This window comes from Nilaparvata lugens, chromosome 3, assembly GCF_014356525.2.
Source record: "Nilaparvata lugens isolate BPH chromosome 3, ASM1435652v1, whole genome shotgun sequence".
Classification (NCBI taxonomy): Eukaryota; Metazoa; Arthropoda; class Insecta; order Hemiptera; family Delphacidae; genus Nilaparvata; species Nilaparvata lugens.
In genome coordinates this window covers 62,517,945-62,544,103 of record NC_052506.1, presented here as the reverse complement: position 1 = coordinate 62,544,103, position 26,159 = coordinate 62,517,945, and the positions used below count along the sequence as shown (strand labels likewise).

Genomic DNA, 26,159 nt, shown 5'->3' with positions numbered 1-26,159 from the left:
GGAGAAGCACATACTCTTGTCTACTATCTATCGACGGCTGTGTTGGATGACGCAATGATTATAACAGCTGATTTTTATTTCTGTGTGTTGCCAGCTCGCAAATCTTCTCCCATAAGGATTGCATGTAAACTTTGAAGGACCGTAGGAAGGAGTCTGAAGTCGGATTATAAATTCGATAGGCCATAAACCTGGTCCTTAACATAACGAACACAATGTTGATATTATCTTATGTATTGATAAGTGTGAATGGTGTTTGTGTAGATTGACGGCCGGTCGCAGTCGATCCGTCGCTCGCTGGAGAACGGTAGCCTGTTGAGCGTGGTGATGAGTGGAGGGGGAACGCAGCAGCCCTATGACCTGGCCATCGACCCCTACAGCCACCTGCTCTACTGGAGCTGTGCGACCAGCCACGCCATCCTTGTCAACCGCAGCGACAGCGGCGAGGCCGTCGGCCAAGTGGTGGGGGCGTCGAAGGCGAGAAGCCCCAATACTTGGCTCTGCATCCTGAAAAAGGGTTAGCATCAATCTTACAAATGCATCAGTCTCTCAATTTCTCGCCATTATTTATTTATTTATTCACTATTTTTGTAATTTCTTCGTGTAGAAGTAATAGCGATTCTTTGTTGTATCGGTAGACTATTTTGATTAGATGCTTTGGAAAAGCTGAGTGTATAGAATCAAAAGCGGCACTTTACTGTTCATTTGACTCTCAGATATTAGCCGATAGCTAAATGGATGCATGATACTATAATTGAGATTTTTTGTTAAATCGGTAAATAGTTTTGATTAGATACTTTGGAAAAACGGAATGGTAGAAGTAGAAGTAATTTAAATTCTTTCTTGAGTCTGTCTATCGTTTTGATTTGATATTGAGAAAACTGACTGGTTAGAATCAAAAGCGGCACGTTACTCTTCAGTTGATTCTCGGTATTGGCCGACAGCTAAATGGATGCTTTGAATTTTGAATAGCGAAAAATAATTTTTAAACATAATCTCTGAGTGGCCCGTACTTTTATTTAATTCAACCTTGAAAGAATGCCGGTTAAAATGTGACAAGAAGCAATGAGTGAAGCGGATGACGTCTTTAAGCTAGATTGCCACTTATCAGTATAAGTGAAGGTGTTCGATACAGTGATATAGAGTATATCTATACAATATATGTGACTAATAACTACTAAAATATGTAATAACTCTAACTAATATATAACTGAATGAGTAAATGATATTTCAATATGTAACTGGCTTCGGGGATGTTAACTTCTGCCACCAAATTATTTTTTTAGTAAATTTTTTTTTATGATAGATTTAATATTAATATAATAAATATTTCTACATTGTACTCTGCTATCATGTCATGTAATGTATTCTATTGTATTTTGGTTTCTTGAAATAAATTGAATTGAATTACTTTCACACATTCACAACTTTCACACTTTTCACTTGTAGATCTTTCACAACCTTCGAGAAGCACTGTCCAATATTTTCCATACCAATATCTAGGCCTAATAAACTTCAAACATGCTATCAAAAAGAACTGCAATGTCTTTACAGCATGTAAGTCTTGAGGCTGCGGCGGCCATTTTTCTTGTAGTCGCAGGTCCAGTATATAGGAGGTCCTGATTAGACACAGAACAGTAATTTTGATTTTAGTCGGGGCGTTTAGAATAAAATACATGGGTGGAGTAGCACACACTCTTGTCTACTATCTATCGACGGCTGTGTTGGATGACGCAATGATTATAACAGATGATTTTTATTTCTGTGTGTTGCCAGCTCGCAAATCTTCTCACATAAGGATTGCATAGTAAACTTTGAAGGACCGTAGGAAGGAGTCTGAAGTCGGATTATAAATTCGATAGGCCATAAACCTGGTCCTTAACATAACGAACACAATGTTGATATTATCTTATGTATTGATAAGTGTGAATGGTGTTTGTGTAGATTGACGGCCGGTCGCAGTCGATCCGTCGCTCGCTGGAGAACGGTAGCCTGTTGAGCGTGGTGATGAGTGGAGGGGGAACGCAGCAGCCCTATGACCTGGCCATCGACCCCTACAGCCACCTGCTCTACTGGAGCTGTGCGACCAGCCACGCCATCCTTGTCAACCGCAGCGACAGCGGCGAGGCCGTCGGCCAAGTGGTGGGGGGCGTCGAAGGCGAGAAGCCCCAATACTTGGCTCTGCATCCTGAAAAAGGGTTAGCATCAATCTTACAAATGCATCAGTCTCTCAATTTCTCGCCATTATTTATTTATTTATTCACTATTTTTGTAATTTCTTTGTGTAGCGATTCTTTGTTGTATCGGTAGACTATTTGATTAGATGCTTTGGAAAAGCTGAGTGTATAGAATCAAAAGCGGCACTTTACTGTTCATTTGACTCTCAGATATTAGCCGATAGCTAAATGGATGCCTGATACTATAATTGAGATTTTTTGTTAAATCGGTAAATAGTTTTGATTAGATACTTTGGAAAAACGGAATGGTAGAAGTAGAAGTAATTTAAATTCTTTCTTGAGTCTGTCTATCGTTTTGATTTGATATTTGAGAAAACTGACTGGTTAGAATCAAAAGCGGCACGTTACTCTTCAGTTGATTCTCGGTTATTGGCCGACAGCTAAATGGATGCTTTGAATTTTGAAATAGCGAAAAATAATTTTTAAACATAATCTCTGAGTGGCCCGTACTTTTATTTAATTCAACCTTGAAAGAATGCCGGTTAAAATGTGACAAGAAGCAATGAGTGAAGCGGATGACGTCTTCAAGCTAGATTGCCACTTATCAGTATAAGTGAAGGTGTTCGATACAGTGATTTAGAGTATATCTATACAATATATTATATATTATAGATATTAAAACACAATAAACAATTATCAAAGTACCATTTATTTTTAGCAACACTACTAGTTTCAAATCTTCAAGGGCCATTTTCAAGTGTAATTCACTTGGCTTATAGAATAAATTACTATCCACATGAGTTCCAATGGGATCTTTACCTCTCAGCGTGACCGAGCCAGTAATATGAATAATATGTGTAATTCTGAATAATTGAATGAATAAATATATTATATATTCATTCAAGCATATTATCATCCAATCAAGCCTTGATAGACACACAAATATGAAGATGCTATTCTTAGATATTATGTTGAACGCGTAAATCATGTGTAAAATGTGCATTATTCAAGCTTAGTATTCAAAATCCGTTGTTTCGAAGACTTTCTTGTTCAGATATTATCATAGAGAAAAGAAAGCATAAGAAGAGTTATCCCATGGTATATGTCGTTAATTTTCCAAATTTCAAGTCGAGTTTTTGTGAAGTAGCTCACGATTACTGTCGACTACTGTCTATGTACTGCTCAGAACTCAAGATAAGAATAGATAAAGCGCGTTCCACATTTCATGATCAAGAATTTACTAACATCAAGAGACATCAATTTGAACTCCGAATGCGTCTCCTTAAATGTTTTGTTTTCCTGTACTATTATATGGTGTGGAAGCATGGACATTGAATAGGACATTGGGACATTGGGGTGAGAAGAAAATACAAGCCTTTGAGATGTGGACCTATCGCAGAATGCTGAGAATCTCGTACACCGATCATGTTACAAATGAAGAGGTTCTCAGGAGAATGGGTAAGAAACTGCAACTCATTGGTGAAATCAAGGAGCGCAAATTAAGGTACCTGGGTCAGATAATGAGAGGACACAAGTATGGAATATTGCACCTCATTATGCAAGGCAAAATAACAGGTGGGAGGTCAGTGGGGCGAAGAAGGATATCTTGGTTGCGTAATTTAAGGGATTGGTTCAAGTGCACTTCAAATGAACTTTTCAAGTCAGCTGTAAGCAGGGTGAAAATTACCATCATGATAGCCAACCTCCGCCATGGAGACGCCACGTGAAGAAGAAGACTGTCTATTGCTAATGTTTTGGCTGAATGAGAGAGTATGAACGGCACAATCTGAGATACTACCAGCGTAACATAGCTTCACGAAAAATAACTCTAGGACTATCGGCTTGAAATAAGATCCATGAGACTTTCAACACAGTATCTCGTGTTATCGATCTCTTTAATCCGTCTTTGAATGCCTTTATTAATCAGGTTCTATGTTACTGAATTAGTTCTTTTGTCAATTTTCAACTTCAAGCCCTCTCTCTCCTCTCTTCTTCTGCTATCCATCTCTAAATATATATCTTTACCTTACCTCTTCTCTATATTTTATTCTTTTCTTTGTATTTTTTTTTAGTTTAATTAGTCAACTCTTTATTATTTTTATTTTTCTAATTTTAATTAAACTTATTTATATTGTACGATACAAATATAATGATTTAAATAATTAGTATTTTATTTTAAGATTTAGCATGTCATTCTGAAGTTTGTTTAATTTCTGAATAAGTTTTTTTCTTCTTCTGTATTATTTTGTATGGAGTGCGGTTTTGGGCAGTGTGCCTGTCGCATCCACACTGCTTCACTACATTGTATCTTCAAACCTGAAGGCATTGCTTGTGAGCACCAGTTTGGCGAGGTTTACTATGAAGGTGGTTGAAGGGGTGAAGGGTGTGGGTCGCGAGGAAAGGAAATACTCGAGAGATTCTAAGCCTTCAGAATGGGGATGGAAGTGTAGAGCCCCATTCTGAAGGCTTGAAATCCCTTGAGCATTTCCTTTCCTCACGACCCACACCCTTCACCCCTTCAACCACCTTCATAGTAAACCTCGCCAAACTGGTGCTCACAAGCAATGCCTTCAGGTTTGAAGATAAATATTATCTTCAAGCCCAGGGTACAGTCATGGGCACCAGGATGGCACCATCCTATGCAAACCTATTCATGGGCCTCCTTGAACAGGATTCCCTTTCCAAACAAACCCTATCCCCCCTGATATGGCTCCGTTTCATTGACGACATATTCCTCATATGGCCTCATGGACATCATACCCTCTCCCACTTCCTCAATCAACTCAACTCCAACTACTCTGTCTCCTTCACCTGGAATATTTTTCCTGATCCTCCATCAACTTCCTAGATGTCAATGTAATCCTTTCCAACTCCAATAGCTTATCCACCAATACTTTCACCAAATCTACCCACACTCAACAGTTCCTACACTTTGAGAGTTGCCATCCCTACCACATCAAAAGATCCCTCCCACGTTCCCTCTCAATCCGAGGCCAAAAAATTTGCAGTGATCCCCACCATCTTGACCAGTACCTCAAAAAACTCCACCAATCCCTCCTGAAATGCAACTATCCTGAAAGGTTATTACAGAAACAAATCTCCTCCAAAACTGGCACTAATCCAACCACAAAAATTTCCAAATCCCACAAACTCCAAAGCTCTGTACCACCTACTTCCCTGGAATTGAAAACCTCAAACCTGTCCTTAAAGATCTGTTCCATGTCGTCTCCTCCAATCCCTCTACCAAACACCTTTTTCAGCAACCACCCACCCTCATTTATAAGCAACCTCCCAACCTCAAGAAAATTTTCAGTAGACTTAGGTGAAACCATAAATTCTACATAGGTGAAACCACAACTGCCCTAAACCTCCGGATCAACAATCACAGGGCTTCCTTTAAAAATAATACTTCCCTACCCATCCCTACCCATGGCTCTGAGCACAACAAGAACTTTGACCAATGCTTCAAAGTCAAAGTCCTGTACAATACAAAAGCCCATATACTGTACCATTGAGGAAAGATAGCATAAGAAGATATCTCATGGTATAGGTAGTTTGTGTTCCAATTTTGTTTGTTAACTCAATTAACAAAACCGATTACTGTCGACTACTGTTTTGGCAGGGTGAGAGTGCTGTATGAACGGCACAGTATGTGGAAGTACCAGCGTCACATAGCTTCACGAAAAATAACTACTAGGACTATCGGCTTCAGTTAACATTGAAATTTGAAACATAAACGCCCTATACCATGAGATGTATTCTTATGCTATCTTTTCTCTATGATTGTACTCCCATTGAGTCCTGTATATGGGATTCACTTAGAAATTAAATGATTTCTATAGTATGAAACAAACCAGATAGCTTTCAATGATATATAGCTTTCAGGAGATTCTTTCTATATGTCGCTCCTCGTATTTTCAACCTTTTGCCTAGTGAAATAAAGGATGCATTACGCTTGAATAGATTCAGACACTTGACCAAGAGTTGGCTATTGGGGGGAAATGAAGTGGAAACATTGTTTCAATAAATTTTATCTCAGTAGATTATTTTAGTAATTTTATTATGTATGTATGGCATTTCAACACGCTCAAATTACCAGATTGCATTATTTAAGCTCAAGAGTTCAATTCAGCTAAATTTATTTCTTATATTTCATAGCTTTATCTAATTACAGTTTTATTTAACATTCTCTCTCATTATTGTTCAGATTTTAACTTGATAGTTTCTAGTACTGGATCTGTTCATATTTACTATTCATATTGAAGGCATTATTTTATAGTTTATATCTACGTTTCTATTCATGCAGAGCTCTGCTGTTTTATTTTTGTTTAATTCTTATATTTGTTTAACACTGTAACCATACTATTCAAGAGAATAAAAAATGCATATGGAACATGAACGACCCCACACTGTAGTAACTCAGGGGTTGTTAAAAGCAATATTTTTCCACTATTTTCAGTTATACATTGTAATATATTGTAATTTAATGTATTTTTTGGAAGAATAAATTTCAATTTCAATTATTGTAACTAACTAGGTCATAGCATGAACATTATATTATTGATAAAAACAGCAGAAATTAATTATAACAGTCTCAGACATAATAAAAATTGTATAAGAATAAAAAAAAAAAAAAAAATTTCCAGGTGATCATTTTTACAATTTTTCGACCGACACCTATCCAGTAAATTTTTTTCGAAAGGTTTTCCACATAATATATGTCTTCTCTACTTAACATCTATCTATTCATTCTTACAATAAGTACATCATCAAAATGATATGGAGAGGAAAAATTAGGTAGCCTTGTGCTATTCCTCTTCCAAATTTAGATAAGGTTACACATAGTCCGACATAGGTCAAGTCTTTTAAAATGTATGAATTCAGGGCTACTTTCTTGTAGAACAAGAATTATAGTTATAATTATACAATAGAATTATAGTGCCGTCTAAAATTAATAAAATAATAAAAGAAGAATACAAATTACAAGTTACGGTACAATTTGTATTCTTGTTTTATTAATTTTAAAGTGTACTATAATTCTATTTCATAAAAAAGTTAAGTCTTGTAGTACTTCACTTCTCAAAATTTACAGTCCTAAAATAATTTCACAAGGCAGATTTCCAAATTTAGATGCTTCGAAACCAAACATAGTAGAAATATTACACATTATTAGTGAATTGTGGCTATCTCGATCACTGTAAGCCCCTTCTTTCTAAAAATGGCATTCTATCCGTCATTAATGAATTCATCTACCAATGTTTGAAGGATATACATCATATACAGGATAGGCTACCAAAAAACAATGACATTCACAGTCACTTCAAAGAAACCGTGAGAGTATATTTGTTCCAAGATGCAGACTTGAAAAGTCCAAGTCGAGCTACCCTGTGATAGGCTACAAATTCCATAACTTGCTACCAACTCAAGTTAGATCCTTGCCAAATAAACGTTTTCTCCAAGTACTTAGATCCTGGTTGATTGTGAATCCATTTTACTCAGTATAGGAATTCATTAATGCTGATCACAACACCCTAGTCAATTTAATATAATGCTTTTTTTTTGTCTATTAATACCCAAGTACAGGAGACCACTAAAATTATCTGATCTAATTGTAAATTTGCTTTTTCTGTTTCATGATCTGTTTTATTTATTATTGCCTATTGTATGTATTGTACCTGTGCAATTTATTGTATGTTTCTTTAATGGGAATTGTGACTTGGCTATATGTAACTTGGCCAATAAAAACTTGAAACTATCAGTTAAATAGGAAATATTCTCATATTGAGGAAATGATTTTGAAGAAACTAGAAAAGCAAACTCAATTCCAAAAGCAGTGTTTACAAGAAGCAATTCTACGACATAATATGTTGATATTATCTTATGTATTGATAAGTGTGAATGGTGTTTGTGTAGATTGACGGCCGGTCGCAGTCGATCCGTCGCTCGCTGGAGAACGGTAGCCTGTTGAGCGTGGTGATGAGTGGAGGGGGAACGCAGCAGCCCTATGACCTGGCCATCGACCCCTACAGCCACCTGCTCTACTGGAGCTGTGCGACCAGCCACGCCATCCTCGTCAACCGCAGCGACAGCGGCGAGGCCGTCGGCCAAGTGGTGGGGGGCGTCGAAGGCGAGAAGCCCCAATACTTGGCTCTACATCCTGAAAAAGGGTTAGCATCAATCTTACAAATGCATCAGTCTCTCAATTTCTCGCCATTATTTTTTTATTTATTTATTTACTATTTTTGTAATTTGCGATAGTAGAAAAGCAAAGCTGATATAGAATCAAACGAGCACTTTACTGTTCATTTGACTCTCAGATATTAGCCGATAGCTAAATGGATGCCTGATACTATAATTGAGATTTTTTGTTAAATCGGTAAATAGTTTTGATTAGATACTTTGGAAAAACGGAATGGTAGAAGTAGAAGTAATTTAAATTCTTTCTTGAGTCTGTCTATCGTTTTGATTTGATATTTGAGAAAACTGACTGGTTAGAATCAAAAGCGGCACGTTACTCTTCAGTTGATTCTCGGTTATTGGCCGACAGCTAAATGGATGCTTTGAATTTTGAAATAGCGAAAAATAATTTTTTAAACATAATCTCTGAGTGGCCCGTACTTTTATTTAATTCAACCTTGAAAGAATGCCGGTTAAAATGTGACAAGAAGCAATGAGTGAAGCGGATGACGTCTTCAAGCTAGATTGCCACTTATCAGTTGAAGGTTTTCGATACAGTGATATAGAGTATATCTATACAATATATTATTCACTTTTCTTTTTTAGGGCTACGGGCTACTAAATATTAAAACACAATAAACAATTATCAAAAGTACCCTTTATTTTTAGCAACACTACTAGTTTCAAATCTTCAAGGGCCATTTTCAAGTGTAATTCACTTGGCTTATAGAATAAATTACTATCCACATGAGTTCCAATGGGATCTTTACCTCTCAGCGTGACCGAGCCAGTAATATGACTAATATGTGTAATTCTGAATAATTGAATGAATAAATACATTATATATTCATTCAAGCATATTATCATCCAATCAAGCCTTGATAGACACACAAATATGAAGATGCTTTTCTTAGATATGTTGAACGCGTAAATCATGTGTAAAATGTGCATTATTCAAACTTAATATTCAAAGTCCGTTGTTTCGAAGACTTTCGTGTTCAGATATTATCATAGAGAAAAGATAGCATAAGAGGAGTTATCCCATGGTATATGTCGTTAATTTTCCAAATTTCAAGTCGAGTTTTTGTGAAGTAGCTCACGATTACTGTCGACTACTGTCTATGTACTGCTCAGAACTCAAGATAAGAATAGATAAAGCGCGTTCCACATTTCATGATCAAGAATTTACTAACATCAAGAGACATCAATTTTGAACTCCGAATGCGTCTCCTTAAATGTTTTGTGTTTCCTGTACTATTATATGGTGTGGAAGCATGGACATTGAATAGGACATTGGGACATTGGGGTGAGAAGAAAATACAAGCCTTTGAGATGTGGACCTATCGCAGAATGCTGAGAATCTCGTACACCGATCATGTTACAAATGAAGAGGTTCTCAGGAGAATGGGTAAGAAACTGCAACTCATTGGTGAAATCAAGGAGCGCAAATTAAGGTACCTGGGTCACATAATGAGAGGACACAAGTATGGAATATTGCACCTCATTATGCAAGGCAAAATAACAGGTGGGAGGTCAGTGGGGCGAAGAAGGATATCTTGGTTGCGCAATTTAAGGGATTGGTTCAAGTGCACTTCAAATGAACTTTTCAAGTCAGCTGTAAGCAGGGTGAAAATTACCATCATGATAGCCAACCTCCGCCATGGAGACGCCACGTGAAGAAGAAGACTGTCTATTGCTAATGTTTTGGCTGAATGAGAGAGTATGAACGGCACAATCTGAGATACTACCAGCGTAACATAGCTTCACGAAAAATAACTCTAGGACTATCGGCTTGAAATAAGATCCATGAGACTTTTCAACACAGTATCTCGTGTTATCGATCTCTTTAATCCGTCTTTGAATGCCTTTATTAAATCAGGTTCTATGTTACTGAATTAGTTTTTTTGTCAATTTTCAACTTCAAGCCCTCTCTCTCTCCTCTCTTCTTCTGCTATCCATCTCTAAATATATATCTTTACCTTACCTCTTCTCTATATTTTATTCTTTTCTTTGTATTTTTTTTTAGTTTAATTAGTCAACTCTTTATTATTTTTTCTAATTTTAATTAAACTTATTTATATTGTACGATACAAATATAATGATTTAAATAATTAGTATTTTATTTTAAGATTTAGCATGTCATTCTGAAGTTTGTTTAATTTCTGAATAAGTTTTTTTTCTTCTTCTGTATTATTTTGTATGGAGTGCGGTTTTGGGCAGTGTGCCTGTCGCATCCACACTGCTTCACTACATTGTATCTTTTTTTCCAATAAATTGAAATTGAAATTGAGTTATCAGTGAAATTTGGAACATAAACGACCTATACCATGGTATACCATCTCATATGCTGTTTTTCCTCTGTGATATTATACAGAAAAATTTGAATTGACTTCAGTGCTTATAGAAGATAATGTTGATGTTTTTGATAATAATGTTTTTGCAGATTGTTGTTCTGGACGGACGCCGGTGGCGCTGAGCCTCGTGTTCTGCGTGCTCGACTGGACGGGTCGAGTCGCATTGTGGTCGCCGTTGAGTCGTCGCCTCCCACCGGGCTGGCCATTGACACCACCGAACTCAAAGTCTACTGGTCCAATGGCCAATTCATCAATGTAGTCGATTACTCTGGAGAAAATAGGTAAGTCAATTTACATTCTCATTCTCACAGAAGATCTTTTCATACAGTTGAAATTTTCGTCCAGCTCATCAAAAAATGGACCTGAATAAAATAATATTAGTCAAGAAAGGAACATAGCCTCAAAATACCAAGAATACATTCTAGTTACATTGGTTAGCCCATAACTAGAACTTAGCAAGGATAACAAGGATTTAGTCATATGTATCATTTCACAATCACTTGAAATTAAAGATACCGTAACATATTGGACAGAATCAATAATTGTTCTATCCACTGATTTTTTTATAAGCTTCTTAGATGGTAAGTCAAATCAATCAATTGACTGATACTAGCTTGTGGCAACGATTTAACTTAAGCTCTAACACCCTGACGCTGGGAAATTACAAAGTAGCTTTGTTCTCTCCCTTTTTGTATTTTCCATTGATTATTTGTAATATTAATAATTTATTTGAATATTTTCAATCAATTCAATTTGTTTAATTTAGCTAATTAAATGCCGTTTGCACAATGCCAGTTTAAACGAAATTCCTTTCAAAACTGGATTAAATCCATATCAAGTCTCGTTGGTTAAAATGTGGCTACAATTTTAGTTTAAACTATCAGATGATTCAAATGAGCTCAAGCTTCTACTGTGCAAACCAACCTAAGTGTTTTATTGGAGGGTTGAGTATTAGAGTCGGCTCTCCGTTCTCCTAGGTCAAAATAAAGGCAGCGATTCTATTCTAGAAGAGAGCACATGTTGATGAACTTCTAAGGCAATTTAACAAGTTAAGTAGATGATACTTAAGTTCTAATCAACATTGCTGCCAAAAAATAACAGTTTTCACAAACTTTCCAAAGGCAAGCCAAAAACACATTGAGCCTATAAACAGAGATTAATTAACTTATTCAAGGCCTCCAGTGTGTGTTTTAGTTCTAGTTCTAGAATTTTTCTTTTATTTGTGATTAATTTATTGACTTTAATTGATTATGTTGATTCTAATATGTATATTGAGAAAGCAGCAGTTCTCTACATACTGTAAATGTGATGTAAAGAATGTAATTGCTAATAAAGAATTTGAATTTGAGATTGTTTGGTACTACTCAGGAGGTCTCTAAGAAGAATCCGTCTGCTGGGAGTGATTATCATTTCATATTGTTAAGAAACAACTACGAAATTGGAATATATAAGTTGAGGGAATGATTATGAATTAATTAAAAAGGCTGGAACATAATTCATTAATCTACTACTCTAATTGTAATGTATGCAGAAAGAAGTAAACGTATGATTGGGTTATCATATATGGCATCATTTTGTAATTGTAATTAGTGATGTAAAATTCCCGGGAATTTAAGATCGAGGAAATATTCCCAGGGAATTTGAGGGAAATATTTCCAAAAATCATAAATTCCCGGGAATTTATGGGAACTTGAAGAAATTTATGATTTCCTTCATAAAAAATTACCGAAAAAGACGTTTTTTGTTACACAAGGTCTCAATTACCAGTTATATAACAGATTTATGTAAGAAATATAAGGTTGGATAACTTATAAATTGTAGTAAGTTCAAAGAAAACAGTAATTTAAAGTTCATAGACTGAGCACTCAATAAATCATTCAATTGCACCACTATTATCATGCTACTTTCATGTCTTACAAGTTGAATAAGATTTTATACTTACTAATAAAGGTAAACAGAGTCAACAAAGTATTGAGTGTAATTTAACTTTCATTGCATGACTTTATTCAATTTCTCTGCACAAAAATAATCGTGTAAATAAAGATTAGAGTAGAATATAAATCCAAAAATTAGAAATTATAAAATACAGCAAAATAGGCTAAACTAAAACAAGGAGCATACTCGAATTTAATTCAATATTGAGAAGAAAATAATTCCACAGCTCACAACCTTTCAAGAGTCATTGAGGCTCACTTAACTAGTAATAAGATACTAGTCCAGGAAACGAATGCTCAAAAAGATATAGAGGGAAAAGTTGGGAACCCAATTTTTGACCTCGCAGTCCTTTTAAAAGGATAGTGAGGGTGTAAGCCCCCTCATATAAAAAGTCCTCACTCCTACCACACTCAACACTAAAACTGCTATAAAAATTGATGGAGAGCATAAAATGATGAAATAATACATTAAATCGAAGAGAATTGAATGGTCTACAACTTACTGTCTTTTAAATACTCGTATAGTCCAGTCAATGGAAGATTATAGAGGGAGAATTTTGGAACACAATTTTTGACCCCGTATCTCTTCTTTTAAGGATAGTAAGGGAGTAATCATATTAAAAGGTATAACAAAACTCTACTGTACAAAACTTGTAGGAAATTTATCTAGCTTAATTTTTACTCAGTTAGCCATGTCGCTGAAATGCATTGTTTCAAATTGAAGAGAATTTGATGCCTTATAAGCTCATAATCAGCATGGATTTTTTTCCGTCGATTTTTAAAAAGTTATAAGAGCAAAAATAGAATAAAATTGGTGGCAAACGTGTTTTTCCAAAAATGTCAAACCTTCAAGAGCGGATATCTCGAAAACTAGTGGAGATATAAAAAAAGTTGTGGAATGAATATTGTAAGAAATTATATAAGCTTTAATTTGTTATATGACAGTCAAGTCCTTAGGATACATAGTTTTTGAGTTTTATGCTAGAAACCAAAAGATGGTACCTTTAAACCACCCCCACCCCCTTAGCACCGGGGGTAGGGACTTTTGATATGTTTACCTCCTAACTACCCTAAACTGAACTGCGGGGTCAAAAACTGTGTTCCCATCTTTTCCCCCTATACCCTTTTTTGAGCATTCATTGCTTAGACTAAATAGACAAATCTATCATTCAATTCTGTTTCTTTTGAAACATCGATTTCAATTTTGTCTTGAATAAAAAAAATGTAATTTGGTACACTGCATCGTAACTGTCAACTACAACTGTTCACTTCTTTGTTCAACGATCAAACTCTACTGTACAAAACTTGTAGGAAATATATCTAGCTTAATTTTTACTCAGTTAGCCATGTCGCTGAAACTTTTAAACTACCCTCATCCCTTAAGCTCAAGGAGTAGGGATGAGGACTTTTGATATTTTCACCTTCTAACTAGTTCAAACAAAGCTGGGAAGTCAAATATTGTGTTCCAAACATTCCCTCCCAATTTCCCTGACAATTGTTGTTGAACTGAAGATTTCACACTCAACACTATAACGGCAGCAACAATCGTTGGGAGATGCGTAGAATAACGAGACCATAGATGAAATTGAAGAGAATAGGAGGAGCATATACATGCTCTATGAGCCCATGATTAGCACGGATTTTTTCAATGAATCGTTAAAAAGTTATAAGTCCGAAAAGATGAAAAAATCGGAGCCGGAAGGGGTTTTCTTCAAAATGTGATACCTTAGAGAGCTCATACCTAGAAAACTATGAGAGATATGGAAAAATGTTGGAAATGAAATTTGTAGGACAATTTGCGAGCTTTAATATTATGATTGTGTTCGACAAAAATTTCCGAAAGGCGCATATTGTTCTAGATATATGCAAAAAACAAAATATGGCACTTTCAAACCACCCCACCCCTTAGCACAGGGGGTAGTAGTGAGGACTTTTGATATGTTTACCCCCTTACTACCCTTAAAAGAGCTATGGGGTCAAAAATTGTGTTCCAAAATTTTTCCTCTAAAATCTTTCATCGACTGGGACTATTTATACGAGTATTTAAATGACAGTGAGTGAGTGAGCAAAAACAGGCTCAAAGAATGATTTATTGATTATATCAATGTAAAATGTGGCTGAGCTTGATCAATATAAAATAGAATTATGATTTATTCATTATATCGATGTAAAATATGAGTGGGACTGATCAATTTCAATCATTTTTAGAGCAATTTTATTAATTCCCTTAAGTTCCCATAAATTCCCTTAAATTCCCAAAATTTCTTGGCCTCGGAAATATTGCCAAATCATAAGTTCCTTCCCACTGGGAATATTCCGGATCCACATCACTAATTGAAATACATGATATTTTATTGAAAACTGATGAAATACTTGATTTATAATATTATTGTGGACGGTTTTGTGTTTTGCAGGAGAAACATAGTTTACACACGAAGTGGACAAGTGAGCAGTGTGGCTGTGTTGGGCCACTATCTCTATTGGATCGACCGCGAGTCTCAAGTGGTGGAGAGAGTAGACAAGGAGACTGGACGAATTCGGGAAATGGTAATCTCGCGAATAGCTCACCTCAATGACTTGGTAGCTGTTGACACAAAGGTAAGTTTAACCTGCAAATGCTATCTGTTTATTTGATAACTATCGTTTCATTATTTTATTTACATTCTATTCTTTTGTTATCCTTTGGCAGACTTATCATTGTCTACGCCACGCCCAAGACCACTTGATTAAGCCGAGCCGATGAGCCGCCAGTTCATCACTCAATAACATTGAGAGACTTGAATTATTGATTTTCTACTAAGAACTGTATCATCTTATTATGTTAGATATTGTATGTTTCATTTTCTTATTAGAATTATAATTTTTCGTATCATTGTTAGTCAATATAGGGTTATTGTTATTATTTATAGTATTTGTTCTTATTTTATTTCGTAGTCCCTTAACAATATAAGCTGGTGCTCACTCCCAGCGGACTGGATTTTCCTTGCTTGGCAGTGCCATGCAGTGTGTTTAAGATCTTGAGGAATTATTTTTTTCTGATGTTATGTTGAAATTTGTGTATGTTTGACAATAAGTTGATTTGATTAAATTATATTACTTACACCTGCACTCTGCTTTGCCGTTGCAGGTATTTATACTTCACTTGCAAATAATTGATAATGTTGTATAAAAATACTTGAATATATTTTTTTTCAATTAGTGTCGTTTTTAAATCTTGTAATAAATTAACCCTCACGTCATCAACCAAGCACAAGTCATAGACATATTATTTATTTTTTAGACTAACTTATGTGTACATGTTCAATTATGAAAAAAGGATAAAAGTTCTGTTGAGCAGCTGTAATGAAACTTTGTGAATTGTTATTTAATTCAGTGTTAAAATATTTGGTTTATTTCGCTCTAGTAATTACTTATCGAACATGTTCAAATAAAAATAATGTTGGAAATAAATGAGTACATGAATGACAATGTATTAATTATGTTTAAATACGGGTATATTTTCATGAGAGGAAATAATTTATGTCAGTCAACCTATCAACCAGTAGACATTATTGAAACGTGAAACGATTTTTCAACATTTATTCATATCATTGTTCAAATTAATCATAGTAGACCTAGTCAGTTATTTTGTACTTACAGTTCATTCTATTTTATTGGATACTTTTCTAAGTGATCAGCAATCTAGTGAATAAAATGTGAAATTGTTGTGTTGCAGTTGGACTGGAGCAATCCGTGCAGCGTCAAGTCGAATGGATGCAGCCACATGTGCATGCCCTCGGGTGGAGGCGGCGAGGGTCGGGGGGCGGAGTGCTCGTGTCCGCACGGCTACACGCTGAGGGAGGACCGGCGGGTGTGCCAGCTGCTGCCCGCCTGCGACCACTTCCCCGACATGTTCTCGTGCGGGGGCGGTGGCCTTGGAGGCGGTGGGGCGGGGGCGGACTGTGTGCCGCAGGAGTGGCGTTGTGACGGCCGGGCCGATTGCCCGGACGCCAGCGACGAGATCGGATGTCCCAGCTGTCAGCCCGACAAGCAGTTCAAGTGTCATTCCTCGCAATGCATCGGTAATACTTGAACACAGCTCAATTAATCAATCATTCTATTTAAATCAACACAAGATACACAAAATAAATCAATATACAGAACAACACAAACATAATACAAATTAAAAAAAAAATCAAAAACAGGCTTCATGATGGGCTGTGCTGAAAAGAAAGAAAGGAGGGAAAATACCTAGCCAACTATGGTTTCCCATGTAATAGAGGGTTTAAAAGAAAGTAATGAAGAGTGAAGAAGAGTTTCTGTATAAAAATACTTTACTGCCGTAAATATGACTGTAATTGTCTTCAACTTGAACTGAAACTACAGTTACTGTATAAGGATAAACTGTATTGAACATAGTAACTTGAACAACTCTAAACGCGTGCAACAAACTCATTTAAAAATACATATTTGAGGGCATTTGTGTTTATTGGTTAATCTTTAATTGGTTTATTGATTCAATCGGATCCACGCGTAAACATTGAAGCTCTCAACATCTGATCTATTGTGAACAAGATAGAGGAGTGCCTCAGAACTGCGAGTTTCAATTTTTCTAGTGTATGAACATTAAGTAAAAGGTTCTGTTCAATTAGGTTATAAAGGTAAAAGGAAAGGTTTGGGAGGTTATTCTGTGATTTTAGAAAAGTATGGTCTCTATACCATTTTGTTTCCTTGAATAATGATTTATAAATTAGTAAAAGTTTGTTATGTTTTCGATATCTTTAGCTTCATTGTTGTCCAAAATATACTTATAGTGAGGTCCACGTTATATTGGCATTATTTGATTATCATTGTCTGTCTATCATTCTACAAAGCAGATAGCACTATACTCTTCTAGCTCGACAATGTTTCCAGATCCTTGTTTTAACAATGTAGAAATATAATTAATTAACAAAATATTTAACCTCAATAATAAAAATGTATTGTTAAATCATTGAAAATAGTTATTTGTGCAACTAGTGCGCAAAGTGACAGTTTGCTGCACCGAAAGAAACGTTCACGCACGAGCCGTAGGCAAGTGCGGAATGATGGTTTCTCGAGTGCAGGAAACGAACTTTGCGCACGTATTTCACATTAAATTTTTCCTACAGTTACCATTGAATATGAAAAGTGGGTAATTATGGGTAAAATCCCCTGAAATCCATCAAATGTTTTTCTGTGTAATTTTATTATTAATAAAAACCTTAATTTATTAAAATTGAATAATAATAGTTGAATTATAATAATTATTAATTCAATTGAAAATTTATCTGACGGCTTGAAGGGGGTTTATGTTATGTAAGCATTGAAATGACTATAATGAAGGCACATAATGGCAAGGCAACGCTGTTCTCCACTGCCATTATAACGTGGGCCTCACTATGAGTATTACCAACTTAATTTTGATTTTGCTGCACTGGTGCTCCATATAACCTACTAACTATTTTGCGTTGTCATGCTGCAAATCTGGAGTACGCAAAGTGCTCACTTTGCGCACTAGTGCGGGAAAGTGATTCTTTGCGGCCTGCAATCAGTGCAGAAATGCTCACTTTTCAAGGTATCTGTAGGAAAATATGCTTTACAAATATATTTATTATACAGTATATTATTATTATGGATATATACAAATCGTATATTGTATTGAACTATAAAGGAGTATTGATTTGAGAAATTGATACTATTTGGAATGATGCTTTCAGATTTGAGTCTGGTGTGTGACGGCACGCCGAACTGCCCCGACGGGTCGGACGAGTTGTCGTGCCCGTTGTGCAAGAGCTCTGACTTCCAGTGCGCGTCGGGCGGCCATTGCATTCCGCTGATGCTGGTCTGCGACGACATCAGTCACTGCGCCGACGCATCCGACGAGACCAACAGTGCATGCGCCGCCAAAAGGAGGGTAAGTCACATACAAACACATGTTTGAACCTCTACAGACTACAGTAGAACTGCTATAATGCTACAAATCGATGAGGCCAAGCGTTTACTACAAATTTAATTATACGACGCTATGGTTGAGGAGAAGGAAGAGGTGAAGGGGGAGGAGGAGGAGAAGAAACTGGTTTCCCCTCTTCATGTTAAAAGTAATATCTCTCGGGCTATAATACTCATGGGCAGAGATGAAGGAAACATTCGAATTATAGAATGCTAAATTAAATATTTAATGAGCATTCATACATATTTTGGATAAAAATGTAAAATAATATAATGTAAATGTTCTATAGTTATATTATGAGCTTTACGTTTAATATATCCAAAAAGTATAGATAAATTTTTAATATTTTTTAGTAAAATGGAACAGATTTTTGCAAATGAATTCTAAGCACTTTTGGCTCAGTAACATTTTCCCGTTAAACGCACGGTTCAGGAGATATTCGCCGTCTATTTTTAGGACAAATTTTTTCAAGTTGGTTGAAAACAGAAAAAAATGAATAATACGCCCTTTTGATGACTGGTGATCATAGAACCGCCATGTTTGAAAAATCTCCTCAATATATGGACCCAAAAATATATAATAGATTACCTCAGGATATTAGAGACATGGCGGACTTACGAAGATTCAGAGGAATGTTAAAGAGGATGTTGCTTGAAAGGCCATACTATTCTGTGGATGAGTTTCTGCAGGAGTGATATATTATTGTTCCTTGTCTTTGATTCTTCCCAGGTCCTTGTACATAGGTACTCTTGACTAACTGCGTTTTTATATATACTGTATATATACAGGGTGTTTCAGAAGTAGTGTCGAGAATTTTAGGGTATTGTACCTGGATGCTAGGAGACTACAAATGTCATATTTGAAGTGTCCAAAACTCAGCGGTTATCCTTATAGCTGCCATTTTGTTTTTTTCACTTAAAAATTTTTTATCTCAAGAACGAAATGTTGTATTGATCTGAAATTTGGCATGAATATTTATGCTATAAAGACTCAACTATAAAAAATAAAAAAAAATTTTTTCGTTGAAATTTTTCAAAATGGCGGCCATTTCAAATTTTTGATGGCGAATATCTCGAAAACCGTCCATTTTACAGAAAATTTAAAAGAGACAAAAAAGTTAGCAAATTTTTTCACGATTCCAATGATACCTAATAGTCCAGGCGCTGGCTTACATTGAGCATACATGAGAGAGGCAGAGAATTTGACTTCGGATTATTGTTAGGGGGTCTTTAGTGTATATGAAACTCGATGTCGTCACGTCCCAGGGTGGTCGACAGCTTGGGGGGGAGGGGGGTAAGTTGTAAAAAACGAGCGTTTATAAAATCGCCTGTCCTGCAGTTACTATTCATAGTACAGCTTTTAATTTTTTCTCAATATCATGTACTTATAACTGGCTTTCAATGTGGTCCTATACATTTTTGCGATAAACCGCATAGTTTTTCCGTAAAAAAATAAAATATCTCGAAAAATGTATTTTTTTATTATGGACTTTTTGTTATTTCTCGAATATTCAAGTAATTAACCGACTTAGAGGAAAAGGCTCTCAATAAACGTTGTAGGCCGTTTCTTGCTGAATCCAATGATATATATAGTTTGGGGGTTACGATCATGGATGCGGCAGTGGGAGGGGGATAAATAGCACTGTTATGCTGCGGCGCGGTCCTCCCCCATGATTAATGCGCGTAATGGCCTGTCTATCACATCGCTCCTACTAGTCTATGCATTCAAATTATGTATTTCAGGAACGCTATCTTATGTATTTTCGGTCGCTGAACACGATTTTTCAACTCTCAAGCCTTAATAATTGATAATTCTCATCATAATATACTAATTATGGTCAAAATTACAAACTTCATCTCATTATCATTATTTATGTTTACATTGTAATGATAAACCATCCTGTTAGGAATCCTATATGTGTTTCTCAGTCGATAAAAAACTGATATTCCATTAAGAGAGAATAATTATTCGATTTAGTTCAATGATCACTTTGGAATTGCGAAAGTCAAGTAATGGAGTAAGTTAAACAAATAATATAGGCTACCCCATTTATAGAGCACCGTGTAACAGGAGTAAAATATTTTCTTAATATAAATTTACAGTTGAAGCACAAATAATGCCAATTACTCCCATGTGATATGACTAAATATTTGATTACAAAGGAAATACAACTCTAAAGCTGCGTTTACACCAAAGTTATTAAGGAGATGTTAATATAACTTAATCTTTATAGATTCTATTAGATTTGACATAACTTATCATACATATGATGGACATATGTGTTTGCCAAGTTCCGTTCAATCTAATAGAATCTATAAAGATTAAGTTATTAACATTTTGTTAATAACTTTGGTGTAAACGCAGCTTTATCGACTGATTTCTGTAACTTATATCTACGAATAGATACTTTTCATCTGGCTGAGTTTGACTGATTGTCTTGGGGATTAAGTTATTAACATTTTGTTAATAACTTTGGTGTAAACGCAGCTTTATCGACTGATTTCTGTAACTTATATCTACGAATAGATACTTTTCATCTGGCTGAGTTTGACTGATTGTCTTGGGGTGGTACTTAAATGAAAGTGGAATGAGAGATATCTTTGTTGAATTTGAAATATTTGGAGAGAATTCTGTTGGAAATCTATTGAGGGGAGATCAGTATAATTAAGGTGTGAGAGCAAGCAATCAATTCAATGAAACAACTACAAGGACTCATGAACGTTTCAAATATGAGAGATTGTCAAAGTATATTTGAAAGAAGTCAGGAGCTATTTGTGGAGTTTTTTTTAGAATAAAAATCAATGACTACTTGAAATTTATGACTGATTATTGTAACATAGTTTAAATTATCTTAAATTGTATTCATGCTCATAAGGAAGGACTCTGGTATTGCACATAGAAACTGTAAGAGAAAAGATCCCATACTTTTTTCATTCAATCACACAAACTATGTTATAAAGTCTGTGTTATATCTAGAAAATATAAAAAAATACCCATAGAAGTAGAAAATAATTTCCAATAAGGAAACATTAACTCTATACAGTCAATACATTGACTCTCTGTCAAATGAAACCTTGAAAATTTAATAAATGTGACAACCGATCATGCTTTGGAACAAACCCTCATTCGATCATCCATAACTGAGTGATTGGAATAGCTAGTTCTTCAAAGGCTTTCCTAAAATGGCTGCTACTATATAAATAAATCTTCCATCAAAGATATTCTGTTCAAGTATGTTGACATCATTATGGATATCACTGGAGATTGTGAAGAAAGTCATCTAATGAAGTAAAACAAGAATAATGAGAGATGAGAATGATTTCCAGAAGCATAATCTTCTCAAGAGAACATAACATTTTTCTTCAAGACTCTGATGGACAACAGAATCTGCATAATGTTATCAATGGTCTGGAAGCAAGTGAAGAAGTGTGTGATTCTCTTTTGAACGTATAGAAAGAAATAGTTATTCGGTCTCCAACGATTTTTATCTGAACATAGTTGTGGCAAATTGTAAAAGTGTATTCTCACTTATAAAATGAAACAGAGTTCTTTCATTCCACGCGATGCAATCAAACAAGAATCCTAGTCTTAGTTAATTCTAGAACAAAAAAATCTGATCTCTGTATTTTTACTAGGTAGCTGTTTAAAGATAATTCAGCATTGAAGTTTTAGTGCAGCATTCATTTCTACAATAACCGCAATCTCTGTCAACATCTAATGGATATTTGAAAAAAACTCTTAATCTCACTTGGCCCATGAAATTGTAAGTGAAACTAGTTGTGGATTTGACTAAATCCCTAAATATCGTTGACAAATTCGCATAATGATGACATGGTTCTCCTGAATTCAACTCCTACTTCACTTTTCAAAACTTCAATACGCTGCAAGATTATGGAAACTTTGTGATGAGAAGAGTTATGAAAATTCTCAATAAATATGGAGTGATACAGGTGGACATAGCTTTTCATGTCTATGATCTAAAATCAAACAAAGGTAGTGAACATATTAGAAGCAACAGAGTAAAAGAATCACTCCAATAATATGCTCTCCAAACCATCGAGACTTGATTTCTAAATCTGTGGCAGAGATCTATTAATGTGACATGCAAGAATCTATAAAGGAATAATCCATACGTTAGCTACATGCAGGAATACATACATTCATTCATTCATTTGTGGATAAAATTACAAATCATATAAATATGTTTGGGGAAGAATAACAGGCATGGCCCAAAACTATTCGAATCCCAAATTTTGATACTGAATACGGTAACTTATTACCATTTCAAAACAGTCTGAACGGGAATACCATAATGGATGAATCAATCAAAAGTTAGTGAAATATCATTATAATAATACTGTTAGAAATAATATGAATGGATATTTAAATTTTCATTTCATTTTGATTTGACACATATCTATTATTATATTGGATATAATTTCTCAAAAGTTCACGACAAACTGAAGATTCACGAAAGATTAACATTTTCATACTAAACATAATCATTATGATAATGAATGAATGATGAATTCCATTTCCACCATGAAGGACTAAGAAATTCCACAAATATTTCTTGGAAATTAACTGACCACTATATCAAGTAAGCGTGGCCAGTGTGCAATTATTTAAATTATAATATAAGTTAGCCTGCAGTGCATCACAATAAATTAATTTGAGATAAAAACAATGGAACATAAACATATATAAATATTATCTTTATTCTATCCTAATATATTTCTTGAAACCCAAGTTTCGTTTATTTCAAACAGTCATTTCTTAGTTTCCTTGCAGAATGAGATGAAGTTTGTAATTTTGACCATAATTAGTATATTATGATGAGAATTATCAATTATTAAGGCTTGAGAGTTGAAAAATCGTGTTCAGCGACCGAAAATACATAAGATAGCGTTCCTGAAATACATAATTTGAATGCATAGACTAGTAGGAGCGATGCGATAGACAGGCCATTACGCGCATTAATCATGGGGGAGGACCGCGCCGCAGCGTAACAGTGCTACTTATCCCCCTCCCCCCCAAGCTGTCGACCACCCTGGGACGTGACGACATCGAGTTTCATATACACTAAAGACCCCCTAACAATAATCCGAAGTCAAATTCTCTGCCTCTCTCATGTATGCTCAATGTAAGCCAGCGCCTGGACTATAATTTATTAAGATTGGTCGAAGAATAACAGAGAAATTAATTTTTTTCGTACTGCATGCATGACCACTTTTCACCATTTAAAGATCAATATTAATTTTTTAATTCCAGATGTATTTAAGATGAAGCTTTGAAACTCGGTATGGCTCCATATGGGCAAACAGATGATTTTACAATGGTTTTCAGATGATAATGTTTGTCTTGTAAAAGTATTGTTGTTTCATTAAAAGTAAAGAACCAGATGTAGTGCTTCCTATTTCTTAGTCTCACGTTTCCTAGGTCTTATTTCTATTTTAAATTTCCAGTTTCAATATTTTCTTACGTTGCTTCTACACAAATATTTAATTATTGTAATGGAATTTAGTTCGCTGGAGTACACCGATATTCACTTCATGTATGGAGCAGCTCTTGGCAATGCGACCGAAGCAAGAAGAATGTATGCAGCTGCATTTCCAAACCGCCGTCTCCCTTCCGACAAGGTGTTCACAAGAACTCCCAATCGGCTGAGAGAAGTTGGTTCATTTGAACGGAACAGGGTAATTGCTGGTAGGCCTCGAGCAGTTCGAAATGTTGCTTTTGAAGAGGAAGTATTGCAGAAATTCGATTTCAATCCTAGAACGAGTACGAGAGCAGTTGCAAAGCAAATCAATTCAAGTGCTTCTTCTGTGTGGCGTGTACTAAACAAGGAAAGACTTCACCCCTTCCGCTTTCAAAAAGTTCACTCATTGGTTGAACGCGACTATGAGCCAAGAGTAAACTGTGCCCGTTGGTTTCTTCAGCAAGACATTATCCACCAAATTTTCTAGAAAATGTGTTATTTACCGATGAGTCCAGCTTTACAAGAGAAGGAATCTTCAACTCTCGCAACAGTCACGTCTGGCCTTAGACAATCCTCATGAGGTCAAAGTGCGTGGTTATCAGCATAGATTTTCGCTGAATGTTTGGGCGGGTATCTTAGGTAATCGCGTGATTGGACCATACATTCTTCCTAATCGTCTGAATTCTCCCACGTACATTACTTTTTTAAGAGACATACTACCAGAACTTTTGGAAGATGTACCTCTTGCAAACAGATATAATATTTGGTTTCAACATGATGGTTGGTGCCCCTGCTCATTTCGGAAATGTTGTTACGGACTTTCTGAACATGACCTATCGTCAGCGGTGGATTGGGCGGGGTGGACCAGTACCGTGGCCCGCACGTTCACCTGACCTCAACCCTTTAGATTTTTTTTTCTGGGGCCATATGAAAGACCTTGTTTACAGCACGCCAGTAGAAAACGAAGAAGACCTTGTGGCAAGAGTGGTTGCTGCAGCAGGTGCCATTCAAGATGATGAAAGTGCTTTTATAGCAGTTCGACGGTCCATGATTGAAAGGTGCAGACTGTGTAATCAAGTTGAAGGACGGCATTTTGAGCAATTGCTGCATTAGTATCAGTGAACCGATTGAGTGAAATTAATATTTTTCAATGTAAAATAAAATTTGGAGGAAAGTTATTCTTGTATATTTCTGTAATAAGAACGGTTTTCATGAAATTATAAAAAAAATTAATATTGATCTTTAAATGGTGAAAAGTGGTCATGCATGCAGTACGAAAAAAATTAATTTCTCTGTTATTCTTCGACCAATCTTAATAAATTAGGTATCATTGGAATCGTGAAAAAATTTGCTAACTTTTTTGTCTCTTGTAAATTTTCTGTAAAATCGACGGTTTACGAGATATTCGCCATCAAAAATTTGAAATGGCCGCCATTTTGAAAAAATTCAACGAAAAAAAATTTTTTTTTTATAGTTGAGTCTTTATAGCATAAATATTCATGCCAAATTTCAGATCAATACAACATTTCGTTCTTGAGATAAAAATTTTTAAGTGAAAAAAAAACAAAATGGCAGCTATAAGGATAACCGCTGAGTTTTGGACACTTCAAATATGACATTTGTAGTCTCCTAGCATCCAGGTACAATACCCTAAAATTCTCGACACTACTTCTGAAACACCCTGTATATATATTTCATGTGACTATTGTATAATTTATTACAGTATTTCATCAATGTATTATGATATGTGTTGAGAACCTCCTTTAGGTTGCTCTTTTTGACTTATCCTCAGTCTGATTATTCGGATGTTTGGGATGCAATAAAAAAATTGAAAAAAACTTGAAACTTATATAATTTCTGTCAACTATAAGATACGTTTTTACTTTCCTTGCCCTATTACCATAGGTAAGGAAAGTATTTCTTTCCAAAAAAATTAAGGTACCCCGATTTCAAGTTTTCTATACGTTTCAAGGTCCCCCGAGTCCAAAAACATGATTTTTGGGTGTTGGTCTGTGTGTGTGTGTGTGTGTGTGTGTGTGGTGTGTGTGTGTGTTGTGTGTGTGTGTGTGTATGTGTGTATGTCTGTGAACA

The 26,159-nt window shown here is 35.5% G+C and overlaps 1 protein-coding gene across 1 annotated transcript in view; it reads left to right on the top strand.

The window, feature by feature from the left end:
* LOC111049074 (low-density lipoprotein receptor-related protein 6) overlaps nt 1–26,159 on the top strand; it is a 69,242-nt gene that overhangs the window by 33,285 nt on the left and 9,798 nt on the right. The window contains exons 17-25 of the mRNA XM_039422860.1: nt 262–474; nt 1,942–2,195; nt 3,514–3,756; nt 4,445–4,559; nt 8,088–8,341; nt 10,795–10,986; nt 15,054–15,237; nt 16,355–16,700; nt 18,357–18,553. Of these exons, the coding sequence (XP_039278794.1) occupies nt 262–474; nt 1,942–2,195; nt 3,514–3,756; nt 4,445–4,559; nt 8,088–8,341; nt 10,795–10,986; nt 15,054–15,237; nt 16,355–16,700; nt 18,357–18,553 (1,998 nt within the window). The remainder of the gene's footprint in view (nt 1–261; nt 475–1,941; nt 2,196–3,513; nt 3,757–4,444; nt 4,560–8,087; nt 8,342–10,794; nt 10,987–15,053; nt 15,238–16,354; nt 16,701–18,356; nt 18,554–26,159) is intronic.